The sequence below is a fragment of the Sus scrofa genome, chromosome 14 (genome assembly GCF_000003025.6).
Source record: "Sus scrofa isolate TJ Tabasco breed Duroc chromosome 14, Sscrofa11.1, whole genome shotgun sequence".
In the NCBI taxonomy this organism is placed as follows: domain Eukaryota; kingdom Metazoa; phylum Chordata; class Mammalia; order Artiodactyla; family Suidae; genus Sus; species Sus scrofa.
Genome location: NC_010456.5, coordinates 114,023,303 through 114,040,518, shown reverse-complemented (window position 1 = coordinate 114,040,518; position 17,216 = coordinate 114,023,303). Strand labels below are relative to the sequence as shown.

The window sequence follows — 17,216 nt, the reverse complement described above, 5'->3', positions numbered from 1 at the left end:
CAGGACCATCGCATATCCTCAGTTTCTGCGCAGAAAATCAGGAGGAGCAAATGCCACAGAGCCTCATCATGACTTCATCTTCATGGATCTCCAGTTGACCTGGGTCATTTTTTTTTTTTTTTTTTAAACAAGTTACAAGGCCTTCTGGGCTCTGTGTCCCTGCAAATGGGCCAGTTCACAGTTCTCTTGTGATCAACTGTCAGAACCAGCAGAGCAACAGTCACTCCCAAAAGACTGAACTGTTCACACCAGGTCTACCTCTGGGAAAGGAGCGGCTCCTGGGACAGCACTCAGGACTCCTGAGCTCAGAACCTCTGCCCTGGAAACTCCAAGACAGAGGTTCCCAGCCCTTGCTGTGCCCTGGAAACACCTGGCAGACTGAACAGTACTGCTGCCTGGCGCCAACTCCCAGGCATTCTGATTTACCTAGTGTGGGTATATCCTGGGCACAAGGACCTTTTTTTTTTTTTTTTTTTTTTTTTAGGGCCGCACCTGCAGCATATGGAAGGTCCCAGGCTAGGGGTCGAATTAGAGCTACAGCTGCTGGCCTACACCACAGCCACAGCCTCGTGGGATCTGAGCTGTGTCTGCAACCTACACCACAGCGCACTGAGTGAGGCTGGATTCTTAACCCACTGAGGGAGGCCAGGGATTGAATCCACATCCTCATGGATATTAGTCGGATTTGTTTCCTCTGCGCCACAAGGGAACTCCAAGGGCACAAGGATCCTAATAAAGCTGTCTTTATCCTCATGCGCAGCAGAGCTTGGGAACCACTGCTTTCAGGCTGTTTGGGAACAAGGGCCCCCGCCCACTCTGGAACCTCTGAGTACCCTGGTCTCTAGAGACTCCCCCAGAAACTGCGAGTCTGCGAATGAGACCGAGACAGCTGCACAAAGACCTGCAGCCCCCTTCGCTGATCTCTGCTCTGCCCCCCAAGATAGGACTGCAGGAGGGCAAGGCAGGTGAGGTCCGCCTAGTCTACATCCATCAGACTACAAGCAGGAGTATTAGGTCAGCGGTTCCCAGCTGCTCGGATTCTGAGAACTAAGAAAATCCGCCTTCTTCCTCAGAAGCAGGGAGAGGGTTGACAGATTTTTATTTTGTAAAATAAAGGTATTAAAAAAAAAAAAACAACACAGCTACCTATTGTGACCAGCATTTCACAAAAGCCATAAAATGTTTAAAACATTCCAAATATAGAAAATATATGATTTCCGGATAACACATGAGTCTTTACGCTGAATACATACAGCTTTATGAAGAACTCACTGCAATTGTCTGTATTTTTCTCGTTTCGCCTCAAACTGGTGAAACCTTCTGTCAAGTACCAGCATTTAGGAACCCTGCCCTAAACTAATTTTATTTCATCTATAAAATTGCAGTTGAGGCAAAGCTTCCTGTGGGTCTTTCAGTTCTAACATCCTGTGATGCTACAATTCCACAAGTTTTAAGAACTGCCCAGCTCTATATCTTTCTTTATAGGAGTGAAGCTTTCCCGGCAGGCAAGTTTTAAAAATGTGTTCACTGGAAATTTCTAATTCATCTAGGTGTGTCAATGGTTATAAAAAGTGACGGTTCTCAAGGAAACCTACCAGTATACAAAGCAGGGCCGCCCCTATGAGGAAATGGCTTGCCTGGCTCAAAATCCACTGGGTGTCCTCCCAGATAGCAACCTCTTCCCTACAAGCAAGGAGCTACACAGCAATTTTACTTTTGAAATATTGATGAATTTGTTGTCTAGCATATTAGCATATTACAAAAAAAAAAGAAGAAAAAAATCAAGACAGAGCAGACCCCCAAAGGGAGCTAGGGCTTCCTTCCTACTGGTAAACTGACAAAACAGGAAGACCACCTCCCTGCCCCAAGCAAAGCTGGCTTCCTGAGTAAGTCGCTCCCCCAGAACCCTACCTTTGCTGGGAAAGGTGTTCGATAACTCTTTTCAAAGTTTCTAAGCATCCACAAAGCACTCAACAGTCATGTGCTGTATCTGGCCTCAAGGTAGAAGCCTGAGCCCTCCTACTTGGCACAGACAAGATCAAGTAGTCAGTCGAGGCCCTGGACTCATGGAGGCCAAAGACCCTCAGATTCCATCTGCTGAGCAACTATGGTCTCCTGTTGACTCTAGCATTCAGTTCTTTTTTTTTTTTTTTTTTTTTTTTTTTTTTTTTTTGTCTTTTTGTTTTTTTAGGGCTGCACCTGCAGCATATGGAGGTTCCCAGGCTAGGGGTCTAATTGGAGCTACAGCTGCCAACCTACACCACGGCTCACAGCAACACCAGATCCTTAACCCACTGAGCGAGGCCAGGGATCAAACCTGCAACCTCATGATTCCTAGTCAGATTCACAATGGGAACTAGAACTGAGTTCTTTTTCGTTTTGTTTTTGACTTTTAAATCACCATCACAAAGTAGGCTTTGACACCTAAAAGGAGGTCATTAAACACGAGGGTCACAGACACCAGGCTGTGTTCACGGCACTGCCCAGTAGGAAGGGAAGCATTACCAGGAGGTTCTTCAGCAACATTTTTCCAAACTGGAGTCCACAAGTGTACTCCTGGGACTCAGCAAGTTTGCTTCTTGCATGTTTACATTTTTTTTTTATGGTCAAAAATTAATTTACATATATTTTGGGCTATCTGGTTGACCATCTTCTAACCAAGTGCTGCCACCAGATGTCAGTGCCAGCATTTGCCTTAGTGCTCAAATCTGTTAACAAGTTGTACTTACAGGAATCATCATGGCTAAGCCTTGCTACTCAATCAACTGGGAGCGTGTCAGAAATGAAGCATTTCACTCTCCACCCTAGATGTCCTGAATCCCCAAGGGATTCTCAAGCACAATGAAATGTGAGAAGCACTGAGCCAGGGAGAACAAACAGAGGACAGCTAAACATGTAAATAACGGTCACACCCAGAGGAGGCCAACTAACAGCCCAACATACTGTACAAACATACAAAGTAGCTCCAACTGAGCACAGGGATGGAGGGTGTCATCCTTGCCGGGCACACGGGGACGGGAGGGTGCTCAATGCTAGAGCCTGCGCCAGAGCTCCCTGCTACTGTCCTGGGACCAGTGGCACTTGCCTATCAGCCAAGTAATGTCATTCACAGATTTAAAAAATTACAAACTCATTTGCTTTATTGTTCTGTATAAGGGTTCTCAACGCCAAGAGTTCAAAAGGAGCTTATACTAGCTTTCTATTTGTACATATATTTAATTTTTTAAAAAGAGGGTCAACACCAAATACCCAAGTCATTTTTTTTTTTAACATGGCTGTTATCTGTTCATGACTCAAGAGCGATGAAACATCATGCCCTGGGACACATAGACCCTACAACTCAAAACTCCATGAGAAGGTTTGCTGGAGCCTGACATTCCTCTCCCAATAACAGGTAAAATGATATAAAGTACTGCCAAGGGCTGTTTAGTTCTAAGGTGCTACGTGTTCCCTCCACAAAAGAACAGACTTTATTCCATAGAGAAAAAACCTCTTACAAATCCATGTCAGAATCCACAGAAAGGAATAGCTTTCATTCTGGTGTTAATTTTTGTTGATTTCATGCCTCAGATTTGTGTGTGTGGCTCAATTGTCCCATCCAACAAAAAATCTGAAGCATGAAATCAACAAAAATTAACACCAGAAAAAAAGGTATTCCTTTCTGTGGATTATATAATTGGTAAAGAAAAAGGTTATTCCTCTTGTTTTCCTATTCTTTTTTTTTTTTTTTTTTTTTTTCTTTTTGCCTTGTCTAGGGCCGCTCCCGCAGCATATGGAGGTTCCCAAGCTAACGGTCCAATAGGAGCTGTAGCCACCGGCCTATGCCAGAGCCACAGCAACTGGGGATCTGAGCCGCAGCAACGCAGGATCTGAGCTGCGTCCTACACCACAGCTCACAGCAATGCCTGATCCTTAACCCGCTGAGCAAGGCCAGGGATCAAACCCGCAACCTCACGGTTCCCAGTCTGATTTGTTAACCACTGCGCCACGATGGGAACTCCTTCCTATTCTTTATATTTACTAAAATCATAATCTGACTGTTGTATAATAACAATCATACTTTTTATTTGCTTAGGCATTTTATTCCCCAAAGGACCAACCAACCCTTCGCTGTAAAATACAGCTACATTAGAAAAATGCCTTGTAACAGTTACATGTGCGCTACCTTTTTACTCAACAGATTTTTGTACTTTTCTACTTCTTTCACAAGCATATGACCTTTCATATTATCATATTGAAATCTGAGTAGCTTAGACATATTGGCTATTTCTACTACTTCATATCTGACACGTTCATTTGCCATTAATCTATTTGCATACATAGTTTTAGAGAAAGCAGTGATTTCTCCAGGAGCATGTATGAGGGATCGTATACAGGTGTCCCCAAATGGAAGCTGCCAGTTTAAGGAGGTGATTGGTTTTAAACCATTTTTTTCTTTTTCATTCACTGTTCATCATGGATTTTTACAAAGTGTTTCTTTGGTTTGCTTTCCAAAAATCAAGAATGGATGCTTAATTTTCTCAGTTGTCTTTCTGATATCTATTGATGTGAACCTAAGGATTTTTTTTTCCTTAACTGCTTTCCTAATTAATGTGACATCATTTAGTTCTGTTGTCCTCATTAATAAACAAGCCACAAATTCCTAAAACAATCCTAATTGAGTCCGTCACAGTGAATAACTCTGTGGGCACGTTGTTGATCTCTAAATGCTACCTTTTTATTTAGGAATGCTCCACAATGTGGAAAAATGAGATTGGCCCATATTATCAGACTTTAAATTAGGCCATGTGGTCTTAAAGAATGCATTTGACTATCAAATCATCTTGTTGTCTTTGTATAATACAGAAATTGAGTTTTTTCAAGTCCCAAATTGTTTCAAGCAATTCCTTTGATTCTAGCTGCTTGCTTGAGGGGGGAAAGGAGAACTACTTTTGTTTTTTCTTCTTAATCACACTAATTATGCCAATAGAATACTGATTTTGTTGATCTTTTAGAAGAAGCAATCTTGACTTTATTTATGGGATGTAAAGGAATTTTCATTTCATTTTATGTTATTTTTATTTTTTTGGCCACTCTCTGCATACGGAATTCCTGGAGCAGGGATCAAATCCAAGCTGCCGTTGCAACCTAAGCCACAGCTGTGGCAACGCCAGATCCTTACTAACCTACTGTGCTGGGCTGGGGATGGAACCTGGGTCCCAGGGCTCAGAGATGCTGCTGATCCCACTGTGCTACAGTGGGAACTCCAGGATTTTTCATTTTTAAATGAAAATTATGACAATCTATAATTTAATTTGTTCTTAGTCTGTTGCTTTGCTCTTTATCTCTTATAGAAAATTACACATTTTTTAAGTACTTAGAGGAATAAAATTTCGTAAAACTTTGATATATTGTATATACGGTTTTTATATTATTTAATAGTCTTTTATGCTACATATTTTCTCCTTAATTCAGGTGCTACTTAGGGTTTTTAGTTTGTCATTAATTCTATTTTTCATGATTCTTTATTTAAATGACAGTACATACACACAGAGATTCAAAGGAAGACTAAGTCTCCCTTCCGCCCCATTCCCAGTCCTCCAAGCCTCCTCCTTAGAGGCAACAATTATTACCAGTTTCTTTTGTAGATGCACTGTGTATGCACATCAAAGGAAGAATGCAGGTTTGTTTTTTTACACAAATGAACACATAGTATACACTCTGTTCTCTATCTTACCTATAAACGCTTGTAAGAGAACTGATCTCAATTTTAAAATAGCTTAGTACTTTTCAGTGATGCACTTTTCCATTTAATTTTCATTTCATTATGAACTACACAGGTGGTTTTATGAAACTTCTATCTTTCTGAATTACTAGAACTTACATATGATGGAGCAGATGACCAGCTTTTATGGAGTCATAGAAAATTTTTTTTTTTTTTTTTGCCATTTCTTGGGCCGCTCCCACGGCATATGGAGGTTCCCAGGCTAGGGGTCGAATCGGAGCTGTAGCCACCGGCCTACGCCAGAGCCACAGCAACTCGGGATCTGAGCCGCGTCTGTAACCTACACCATAGCTCACGGCAACACCGGATCCTTAACCCACTGAGCAAGGCCAGGGATCGAACCTGCAACCTCCTAGTTCCTAGTGGGATTTGTTAACCACTGAGCCACAACAGGAACTCCAAAACTTTTTTAAAAGTTTATTTTCCTGGCTTTAATTTTCTTCAAAGTGGTTAATTCTGTTTTATTATTTACCCAATTAAAAACTGACATTTTCCCCTACTCTTTTATGATGATGGAAAAAAAGTTCCACTGAAATTATGTTCTTATCTATTTCTACTTTTATATGTGTATTTTGTTATTTAAGGCATGTATAGCCAATAATGTTTTCTTTCACTCTTCATTGTGCTTTTCTCATAGTACATTTTAGTTTAAAAAATCTATTTTCTCATATGAAACTTGCAGTTGCCTATTTATTTATTTAATTCTTTGGCCACACCCATGGCATGCAGAAGTTCCCAGGCCAGGGACTGAACCTACACCACAGCAATGACCCAAACCACAATAGTGACAATGCCAGATCATTAATCCACTGAGCCATCAGGGAACTCCTAAAGTTGCCTTTTTTTTTTTTTTTGGTCTTTTTTTTGGGGCCGCACTCATGGCATATGGAGGTTCCCAGGCTCAGGGTCTAACTGGACCCGCAGCCGCAGGCCTACGCCAAAGCCACTGCCACGCGAGATGCGAGCTGCATCTGCAACCTATACCACAGCTCGTGGCAACACTGGATCCTTAACCCACTGAGCAAGGCCAGGGAGCAAACCGGGGTCCTCATGGGTGCTACTGAGATTCATTTCCTCTGAGCCACTAGGAAACTCCTGAAGTTGCCCTTTTTATTATACATATGTAGTGGGAGGCGTGTGCCCCATAACTCATAGGATATTCTTTTAATACAGCTTACCTAAGTGGTTTGCTTTGAATAAATTAGACTTATTTCAACTAGGGTTTAAGCTCAAAGTAATGTTTCTATTTATAATTGTATTCCAAATATCAATTACCTAATAAATGAGTCTTCCTAGTGTCTGCATAAGAGGGCAGCTCACTGGCCCTGGGGCCAGGAAGGGAAGGCAGATACTGCTGCTTTCTTCTGGTTTTATGCTCTTGAAATGCAGTGGAACATGCTCAATAACCTGGGATGAACTTCCAATGATGGATTAGTCCATTTTAGGGTGGAATATATTCTATAAATGATGACAGCTATGCTAGATGGACAGAGTATTATGATATTTCAGAGTATGATGATATTACCCAACTCTGGGGAACTCAGGTAATTGGTTGGCCTGCAAGAACATGATTTTCACCCAAGTCTATAGTTTGAACATCTCCATAAATCCAGTGTATATGCTATTTGTAAAACCTAGGGAGGATATAATCAGTTCCAAGAATTTGTTAAATTTATATAAATATTTAACACAACATAGGTATTCAAACACAAAGCTTTATCAAAAATATCTTTAAAGATTTACTTATAAAGGGATACGGATTATGAAGTCCATCTACCATAAAATTTATTTTTAGATCCATCAGCCAGGAAATGGCTTTCTCACATACCAATGCAGTGTTACTGAATGAGACCTGCATAAATCCTAACTATATAAAAATTGACAAGTGAAAGCCACAGAGTTTCTAATATTACTACTGAAAATCACAATGTCAACCCTCAAAGTTCTCCTAAATAACTGTATTTAATGTCATTCAGTTTCTCTAAGTTTAAGGGATAGTCACAACTAGCTTTTATGAGCAACATGAATGCTTTATTCCTTCACTGCAGTAAATAAAATTCCCAACAGCCTCCTCAGAGTTTCAAGTTCATCCATCCCCCAGAGAAAAAGAAAAGCATCATTCAGGACTGAGTAAGACCAAGGTTAGCAGAAGAGTCAGGGTACTGAACTAAGAAAACCTGTGAGCATGGGAGTTCCCACAGTGGCACAGCAGAAAGGGATCTGCCCAGCAGCCATGGGGTTGCGGGTTTGGTCCCTGGCCTTGCTCCGTGGGTCGAGGATCCGGTGTTGCCGTGAGCTGTGATGTAGGTTGCAGACTGGCTCAGATCTGCCGTGGCTGTGGCTATGGTGTAGGCCAGTGGATAAAGCTCCGATGGGACCCCTAGCCTGGGAATCTGCATATGCTGTAGGTATGGCTCTAAAAAGACAAAAAAAAGAATAAGAAGAAAACCTGCCGGCAGAAGTTTCCAAGAAATACTGTATAAAAGTCGCATATATGGAGTTCCCATTGTGGCACAGTGGAAATGAATCTGACTAGTAACCATGAGGTTGCAGGACTGATGCCCGGCTTTGCTCAGTGGGTTAAGGATTTGGTGTTGCCGTGAGCTGTAGTGTAGGCCGAGAGCTGTAGTGTAGGCTGCAGACACGGCTCAGATCCGGCGTTGCTGTGGCTGTGGCCTAGGCCGGCGGCCATAGCTCCGCTTGGACCCCTAGCCTGGGAACCTCCGTATGCCGCAGTGCAGCCCTAAAAAAGGCAAAAAGACACACACAAAAATAAAAAGAACCTTCTTAATTCATTTAGATAATTGGGACCTACGGGACTCATAAATTGTAGACAGCCTTACAAAATGCTAGTTACACTCTAATAATGACCCTCCAGTTCTTATCAAGGAAATAACCAAGAAACAGGGTGTCTTTAAGGGGCTACAATTCTTCTATTGAAATCAACTCAGAATTCCTACAAAAGTAATTCTTCAACAAAGAGGGACAAGAAGTCAATAAAACTGGCACTCTAGTCACTGTACCATTCATCTTAGTCTCCATGCCAAGGACTGTGCTCAGCCAAGGGAAACTGATATAACAAGGGCCTCCTGTCAACTCAAACACAAAAGCCCTTCGAGGAGGCTTCAGACTGGACAGACCTTCCCACCTCATGCAGTAGATTATGTTTCAGTGAGAAGGAAGGAAGTTACCGTTGCCGTGAGAGGCCAAGATTATTATCCCATCGGTTCCTCTTTAAAACAGTCTGGTTAGGAATCAGGAATAACAACAAGAGGTGGATAATTTTGGCGGCATTAAGGGAAGAGATAATAAGGCATTTCTAGGAAGTCAGACCAAGTCCTACTGAGGGGTGAAAAAAAGAAAAGATAAGAAAGAAGACCCAAGAAACTCACAACACAAATTTCAAACACCCAGCCGAGACTTAGACATGCCATAGGTAATTCCCCAAACTCTTCAAAAAATACAAACGATCGAATTCACCATTCTTCACATGAACAGCCCCCCATGCCTCGGCAACCACTCAGCACCCATCAGTATTGAAAATTAACTAGTGATATCGCTTTATCTGGAAATTGTTGGCAGATATGAAAACAGGGCGATAAAATTCTCCCGCATGTAAGGCCACCCCAGAAGTCGCATATGTACTCCTTGACACCCGTTCGCCTACACCCGCCCTCCTCAGAACTGGAAGGGTGGGAACTCAATGAGATCAAACAACTTTTATTTCTTCTGACCTGCAAAATGAGAACGAAGTAGTCTACAGGTTTGTTTCGCTGGTAGAGGTAGTATTCTGGGGCTTTCTTGTTCTTCTCATCATACTTCAGTTCCTGGATGACATTGGGGTGCTTTAGCAGCCTTAGAAGGATCTTCTCTGACATCTGGGATGGGCTAAATGCTTCTACTTCTATAGATATAAACACAACTTGATATTACACTTCACATGGATGGAAAAAACTATTATTAGTGATTAAGGTGTTTAGAGAATAAGGAACGCTTGGAATCAAAGTGACACGGTACAGGTTAACGAGACTTCCGTTTGGTGATCCACTGGGGGCAGGATGACCTGGGAGAAATTAGAAAATGCTGAATTCTCATGGTTGCTGCTTAAGAATAGTTCCTTTTCAACCTGTCACTGCTTTCAGTTCTCATAAACATACCCTTATTTTCTGACCGATACAGAGGAAAATCAACCAGAAGCAGGCTCTGTGGCTGCCAGGATGCCACAGGCCACGAAAGTCTGACTGTCCAACAACAGCCAAAGGAAGAAGCAAAGGTCAGGAAGCGTCTAGGTGTGGGTTAGTACCAGGTGCACAGATGCAGTGCTTCACAGCTCATTCTCCCATTCAACTACCCTGAGAAAGTCTGGGAATCAAGGAAGGGAGAGATTTAGAATAAAAGCAAGGCACGTGCACACATCAACATGCACTCCAACTTGCTAATTAAAAAAAAAAAAGGTAATGTTGGTCTGAATTTACAAAGGTATCGATTTTATTTAAAATCACAATTACGAATTTCAGGGTGCTATTCTCAAAGTGGACGTTCACGGGATCTCAGAGGCAGAGGAGGAGAACATTTAGTTTTCAATTGTGGCTCTTAAATGATGAGGAACAATATTGCCAGAATTGGAAAAAGATTAATAAACAAGTTACAGATAATATCTATGTTTCACTTTTTAAAAATTCTATGGTCAGTGAGACGTATAAATTCTACCTTAGCTTCTGTGACTTTTTTGTAATAACAAAATAAGGCAGTACGTTGCAGAAATTTTGGAAAATACAGAAAAAGGTCAAGAAGAAAATCAAATCACCTATCCACCAACCACTCATACATGACCATTCTGTGCAATTGGTGAGCGTTTTTTTCCAGTACTTCGCCTGGGCGTGAGTGCCGTGTACGTGTACGTGTGTGTGTGTGTACACACAAAAACAAGGATGCTCTTACGTACACATGGTCTTATATGGTTTCTTCTCGCTTTACATTAAATTATGAGTATTGCCCCATGTCACAAACATTACATGGTGAGGATTTCCGGGTATCTGAAAACATGATCTTAAGGAGCGCGTTAACATTCCACCACGCGGCTGCTGTTAGCCTTCTTTTCAAAATATTTTAAGTACATCGCATTCAGTTGAAAGGCACTGGCTGCCCGTCTTGGACACAGGCGTCTTCTATAGGCCACTGGGTACTTTCACATTTTCTCACACTTCCCCTGGCCAGCAGAGCTCACCCTTCGCCTAGAGAGCCATCTGGGGATGTGAGCAGGGTCAGTCAGTCTCTTAAGTCCATTCAACCTTGACCTCTCTGGAGCAGTCAGTGCCGGCTGGGTTGGTGGTTTTTAATAATGTGAACACTTGCCTCCTGGAATCGGCCCAAGTTAAAAAATCTGATTTGAAGAGGCCATCAAGAAATCCATGTCGGAGTTCTTAGAATTTCTCATTTCATTAGAACCCTCAAAAAGGTCAAGATTTAATTTTGAAACACCTATGGTTCTTCTCTGCAAATCATAGCACCCGGGTCACCACTGCTGTCCAAGTGTTCTTCCGAGGCAAGCTGAAGAGAGAGCTACTCAACTGTCCGACACACAAGAGGTGGTGTCTGGTTCACACTGTCCGCCTGCTCCGCCAGCTGGCTCTCCCCTGGACTGAGCTGAAGCGGATGGCCTGGCCTACGGTTCACATGCAGTGTGGCACTAACATTCATCCTTACCTTTCAGACCAATTTTAAGTTACTGGTCCACCCCTGGTAAATGTCTCAGAGGGTTCATGCCGACACTGAACACAGGAGAGGAGAGAATTTAAAAAGAACAAAACAAAACAAAACAAACAAAACAAAACAAAACAAAAAACAAAACACAAAAGTGGCATTACTTATCACCCCATTTCCCAGTCTCCACCCCCAGCCCACCCCAGTCAGCGGTGGGTGAGAAACTCGCTCCAGGGTTGGCAGAGATTTCCAACTGTGATAAGCTGCACTTGCCTGTTGCTAGGAAACGGTGCATGGCCAGGAGAAGCTGTGGTGATATTTTAACCTTCATCTCGCTGTCTGTCTGCTTAAAGGCGGAAAAATCTTGCTTTCTTTCTCGATGGGCCACTTTCTTTTTCGTTCTGTTATCAGCTTGAGGGAGGAATGAGAAAAGGAAAAAGTAAGGAAATGCATTCCATGTCATCAGGGCTCTTTCTGCATGAAAATGACATAATCTATGGGAAAGGCCAGACTCTTTCTCCAGACGGTGGGCACGTTACACACAAACACCACTCGGAAGAGGGAGGAAGGGAGCGAGAATTCTCATCAAATCAGTGCAGCAGAGTCGTGACGCAGCCTGAAGTCAGTCATCGCAGGCAAGCTGATTAGGAGCAGCTATTAACAACACACCTCATGAAGATCTTGAGAACCCGTGTAGGTACATTACTGGGCAGCTGTGGACTGAAACCGTCCCCCTTGTAGAGCCTAGAGCCCCACATAGCAACAGAGTATGCAGCCTGGAGTGCACACAGGCTCCTGCTACTTGGGGTCGCCACACCACGATGAAGAACAATCGTGCTACGAAAGACACAGGGAAGTGTGTCCCTGCCTTTAGGAGGCTGCTAGGCTCTGCTGAAAGAGAACACACGTGTGCACGTGCGCAGGCACACACACACACTCAAGAAACAAACAAGAACCCTTTCATAGAACAGTATTTTAATACTATTAGCTTCATTTCTACCTCAGATCATGAGACCCTCAAGGTCAAGCAAATATGAAAAAAGTGATTGAGAATAGAGGTCAGCACACATCTTCTGTAAAGGGCTAGACAATAAACACTTCAGGCTCTGCGGCCAGGTAGGCTCTGTTGTAATTATTCAACTCTGCTGTTTAGCAAAAGCAGCCATATGTAAAGGAATTCACATGACTGTGTTGCAATAAAACTTTATTATAGATATGGTTTTTTGTTTGTTTGTTTGTTTTTAGGGTTTGGGCCATACCTGCAGCATATTGAAGTTCCCAGGCTAGGGGCTGAATCCGAGCTGCAGCAGCTGGCCTACACCACAGCCACAGCAGCACCAGATCCAAGCCACATCTCAGACCTAAGCCACAGCTTGAAGTAACACTGGATCCTTAACCCACTTAGAGAGGTCAGGGATCAAACCTGCATCCTCATGGACACTATGTCAGATTCTTAACCCACTGAGTTACAACAGGAACTCCTAGATAGGAAATTTTAAATGCATACCAGTTTTACCTGCTACAAAATAAAATAATTATTTTGACTTTTTTTCCCAACAACTGCAAAATATATAAAAAAAAAAAACACCAAAAACCACATTTTAGCTTGAAGGTCATATAAAAACAGGTGGCAGGTACTTTGGGACTGTAGTTGCCATCTCTTGATCTAAAAGGTGTCTAGTGCAAAACCTTTTTTCAAGTATTTTCCTGGACAAAGTAATGATCGAGAAAAAACTAGGTTAGAGATAAGACCCCAATTGCTTACTTTTCCCCCCTCAAGAATCCTGAGTCTTCACATTGCCACTACATGCCTGCGACTAAACAGAATGATTACTACCTAGGCTGGTCCCGGGGAGAAGGTGATCACGACCTATAATTTTCCTCTGTCCCAAATTCTCTTTAGAATCAGGCAGTATAAATCAGTGCCAACATTCTAAATAATTTCCTAATGGCAAAGGTAGTCATCACCCCCAACCTCCTATCTAAATCCAAAATATACCTGAACCACAAGTTCAGCCTCTCATCTTAGGAAGTCATGTCCCATCAAGGTTTAAAACGAGTGAACCCAAGTACAAACATATGATTCCATAAATGTCTAAATTATCTTTCTTACAATGAGTATTACCCCCAGGCAAACACCGAATTATGCAGAGACACACTTGGTATTAAGCAGTCACTGTGAGGAGGGATGAGAAACATGTAAACACACAGCCAATATTCTCTATTAGGAAATTGCTGATTATTCTCTAAGAGTCAAAAGGATAAAACACATAGGAACTGGTATTTTTTAAAGAGCAATATACAGATGTGAGAAAAAATATTTTCAGAAGCAAACATGAGCTAAATATAAAAAAAAATTTTTAAGGGTGCAGGGAAGACTTTTTCCAAAATTTTTTGGGGTCTTACCCACAGCGTATCAAAGTTACCAGGCCAAGGATCAAATCCTAGCCGCAGCTGCAACCTGCGGCACAGTTCCAGCATTGCCAGATCCTCAACCCCCTGCATCATGTTGGGGATGGAACCTTCGCTGCCAGAGACAACGCTGGATCCTTAACCCGCTGCACCACAGTGGGAACCCCTGACTTTCATATTTAAATTGAGGAACATTCCCTTTTAACAGGACTGAATAAAATCATTCCACTTTGAGCAAGGTTTGCTTTGTCCCAGGTGCCACAGGCTATCTGAACAGGCCATTTTCCCTTCCAAGTCATGCTTTAAAAGCTAAACAGGACAAAAAGAGTCCAGATGCTCTTTCTTTATCCCACCTTTGACAACCTCCAACATCACAGGCCTTGGATCATCTTTGGTATTAAACTCTTGAAAGAATCTTACTTTTCTAAGAGCAAGGCTGAGGAAGAAGATTTAAGCTCCATAGACCATTTGGGGACTTTAATGAGACAGGACTCAAGTCACACCTTCAACCCAGGATCAAGCCAACTTCTGGGCCAACAGGGGCAGATATTTCCCCTTCCTCTGCCCTGGGAGAGGAAGCCACTCCTCATTCCACCTCCCAAAAGACAAAGTAGCAGAGAACAAGAAAAACACACTTTTATTGCGTATCCTAACCTGTCCTTCCTTCCACATATCTCGTACCACGCCACCACGGCCCCAGCAAAACTACACCTGCAAACATCGCCTCTACCCTGGCCCATGGGTCCTGGAACAAGGAAATTTCAACAGTTGCTATCTATCCTTTTAACAAAGCCCCCTCACTTTTTTAGGTCCTTGAATTATGACCTTAGGTGGAAACTGAAATTTATCTGAAAAAAATTTGCCTAATTGTACAAAATGAAAATTTAGTAAAGAACAATTCTTTTTCCAGATGTAAAATAAACGGAAAAGCCAAGAAGGGAGTTTTCTGTTCAGGGTAAGCAATGCTCCTGTCAATGGTTAGAAGCAGTGGGCTTGTCAGGAAAAATAAAAAAAAAACACGGCCACTTGACATTAGAGGACCTGCCTCTTCTCCTTGCTCTCTGATGAAGGGACTGGGATCCACTGACAGGTTGTACCCGGCCTACACACACAGTGCATAATTAGAAACAGGCAGACAACAGCCGGAGAGACGTCAGATGACTCACAAACAGCACAACAAGTAAAAGCAAAGGGTTCGGAAAATTACACTCAGGCGGTGTTACTCACTGTATAAATCTGTTTCATCTAGAATCTCAGACTTGATGATTTCTTCGATCACATCCTCTAATGTGACAATTCCCAGCACTTCATAAAATGGATCCCCCTCTCCCTCATTGTTTACTCGCTGCACAATAGCCAGGTGAGATTTACCTTTAAGGAGAAAAAAAAAAAAAAGAAAACAAAGTTGAAGAGGTAGTTTTCTGAATTTTCTGAACCAAGTCTTACAGGTGATTTTGGTAAAAATAGCAGCAAACATAGACACCAGGTTATCAAAGTCTGCATTTTAGCATTTTAAAATGGTTTGGAAAGGCCACGAACAAATGGAAAAGCCTCAGGGGCCATCAAGAGCAAGACCAGTAGAGCCACAAGAGCGGTTTGTCTCCACCCACAGTATATCTCGGTTTTTTTTTTGCTTCCTAATGGATTTGGGTTTCAGGAATGGCAGCTCCTCCCCCTCTGGCTGGTTAGCACCTGCTCATTTACTTCAGGAGAGCAGTTCTCAATGTGTGGTCCATGGACCCCCGGGGGTGCCCAAGACTCTTAGGAGCAAGGTTCAGCTATTTTCATCTGAAGACTAAAAGTGTTCCTGCCATCTTTCACTGTGTTGATATTTGCACGGATGGTGCAGAGGTATCTGAGTACAAATCAAGGCGGTGGTAGCAGTGGTCACTGTAACAGTGGACACTGTCTTCCCCCACAACACACACACACACACACACACCATTAAAAGGGAGGAAAAGTCATCCTCTTAAGCGTACCCTTGATGAAGCAGCAAAAGTTACTGGTTTCATTGAATCTGGATTCCCAGGAACCTGTCTGTCTTTTAATATTGTGTGTGACAAAATACAAAGTAGCACAAAACCCCTTCTGTTACATTCTGAAGTACAATCGTTTGTTTTGAGGAAAAGGACTCATGAAATGGTTTGAACAGTAAGTGGGACTAGCCCCCTTTCCCCTGATCTTCATTTTCATTTGAAAGAATGACTACCAAACAAACTACAATGGCTATTTAGACTTGGATATCTGAGAGACATTTTCTTGAAAATGAACAAAATGAGCCTGTTACATTAAGGAAAACAACAGCAGTGTTTGCTGCCAAAGATAACATCTGAGCTTTCAAGGGAAAATGAGAATTTTGGAAAACTTGTATCCACCACCATGAACTTTAGAGCTTCTCAGTCAAGACGTTTATGATGAGACAGGTGGTGATATTAACAAATGTCATCTTGAAAGCAGGGAATAATGAGTCAACATTTCACAGGTCTGCATAACTCAGTGAACCAGTATCTTCCAAAGGATCATGGCAATGATGTCACTAAACTACGCATGGGTAAATGATTTATTCAGAGTGCAAGACATAACTGAGAATTTTTTTTTCTTTTCTTTTCTACGGTCGCACCCGTGGCATATGGAGGTTCCCAGGCTAGGGGTCGAATCGGAGCTGTAGCCACAGGCCTATGCCAGAGCAACAGCAACACGGGATCGGAGCCGTGTCTGCAAACTACACCACAGCTCACGGCAACGCCGGATCCTTAACCCACTGAGCAAGGCCAGGCCTCGAACCCTCAACCTCATGGTTCTTAGTCGGATTCATTAACCACTGAGCCACGGAGGGAACTCCCGGATTTTTAAAAGCATTTTATTTTGCAGTCATTTAGATTTATAGAAAAGTCGCAAAGACAGTACAGTGAGTTCCTGTATATCCTTCACTCAGTTTCCCTCCAATATTAACATCTTACTTCACCATGATGTATTTGTCAAAACTAAAAAATCTGACACTGATATGGTAATAGTCAGTAAATTCCAGGATTTTATTGGATTTCACCAGTTCTTCCATTCATGTCCTCTTCCTGCTCAAGCATCCATCCATTTAGCTGTCATGTCTCCCCAGCCTCCTCTGGTCTGTGACAGTTTCCCATGACCTTGACAATCAAGGAGTGGCAGGTGTCCCGTAGCACGTCCTCCCATTTGGATAGGTCTGATGTTTTTCTCACGATTAGAGTGGGATTATGACTTTTGTAGTTAGATCCCACCAGGGCTGACATGGCAGCCACACGACACCACAGGTGATCTTCACCTTCGCCACCTGGTTAAGGTGCTATTTCCCAGGTTTCCT

At 42.5% G+C, this 17,216-nt stretch overlaps 1 protein-coding gene across 5 annotated transcripts in view; it reads right to left on the bottom strand.

The window, feature by feature from the left end:
- CNNM2 (cyclin and CBS domain divalent metal cation transport mediator 2) overlaps positions 1-17,216 on the bottom strand; it is a 171,400-nt gene that overhangs the window by 19,851 nt on the left and 134,333 nt on the right. For 2 of the 5 annotated variants that reach the window (XM_001929238.6, XM_001929243.6), the window contains exons 2-4: positions 15,107-15,250; positions 11,741-11,878; positions 9,499-9,668 (exon numbers count right to left, since the gene is read on the bottom strand). In XM_001929238.6, coding sequence (XP_001929273.1) covers positions 9,499-9,668; positions 11,741-11,878; positions 15,107-15,250 — 452 coding nt within the window. Of the gene's footprint in view, positions 1-9,498; positions 9,669-10,230; positions 11,536-11,740; positions 11,879-15,106; positions 15,251-17,216 lie in introns of those variants that run through there. The other 3 variants (XR_002338750.1, XM_005657454.3, XR_002338751.1) reach the window with 3 other exon arrangements.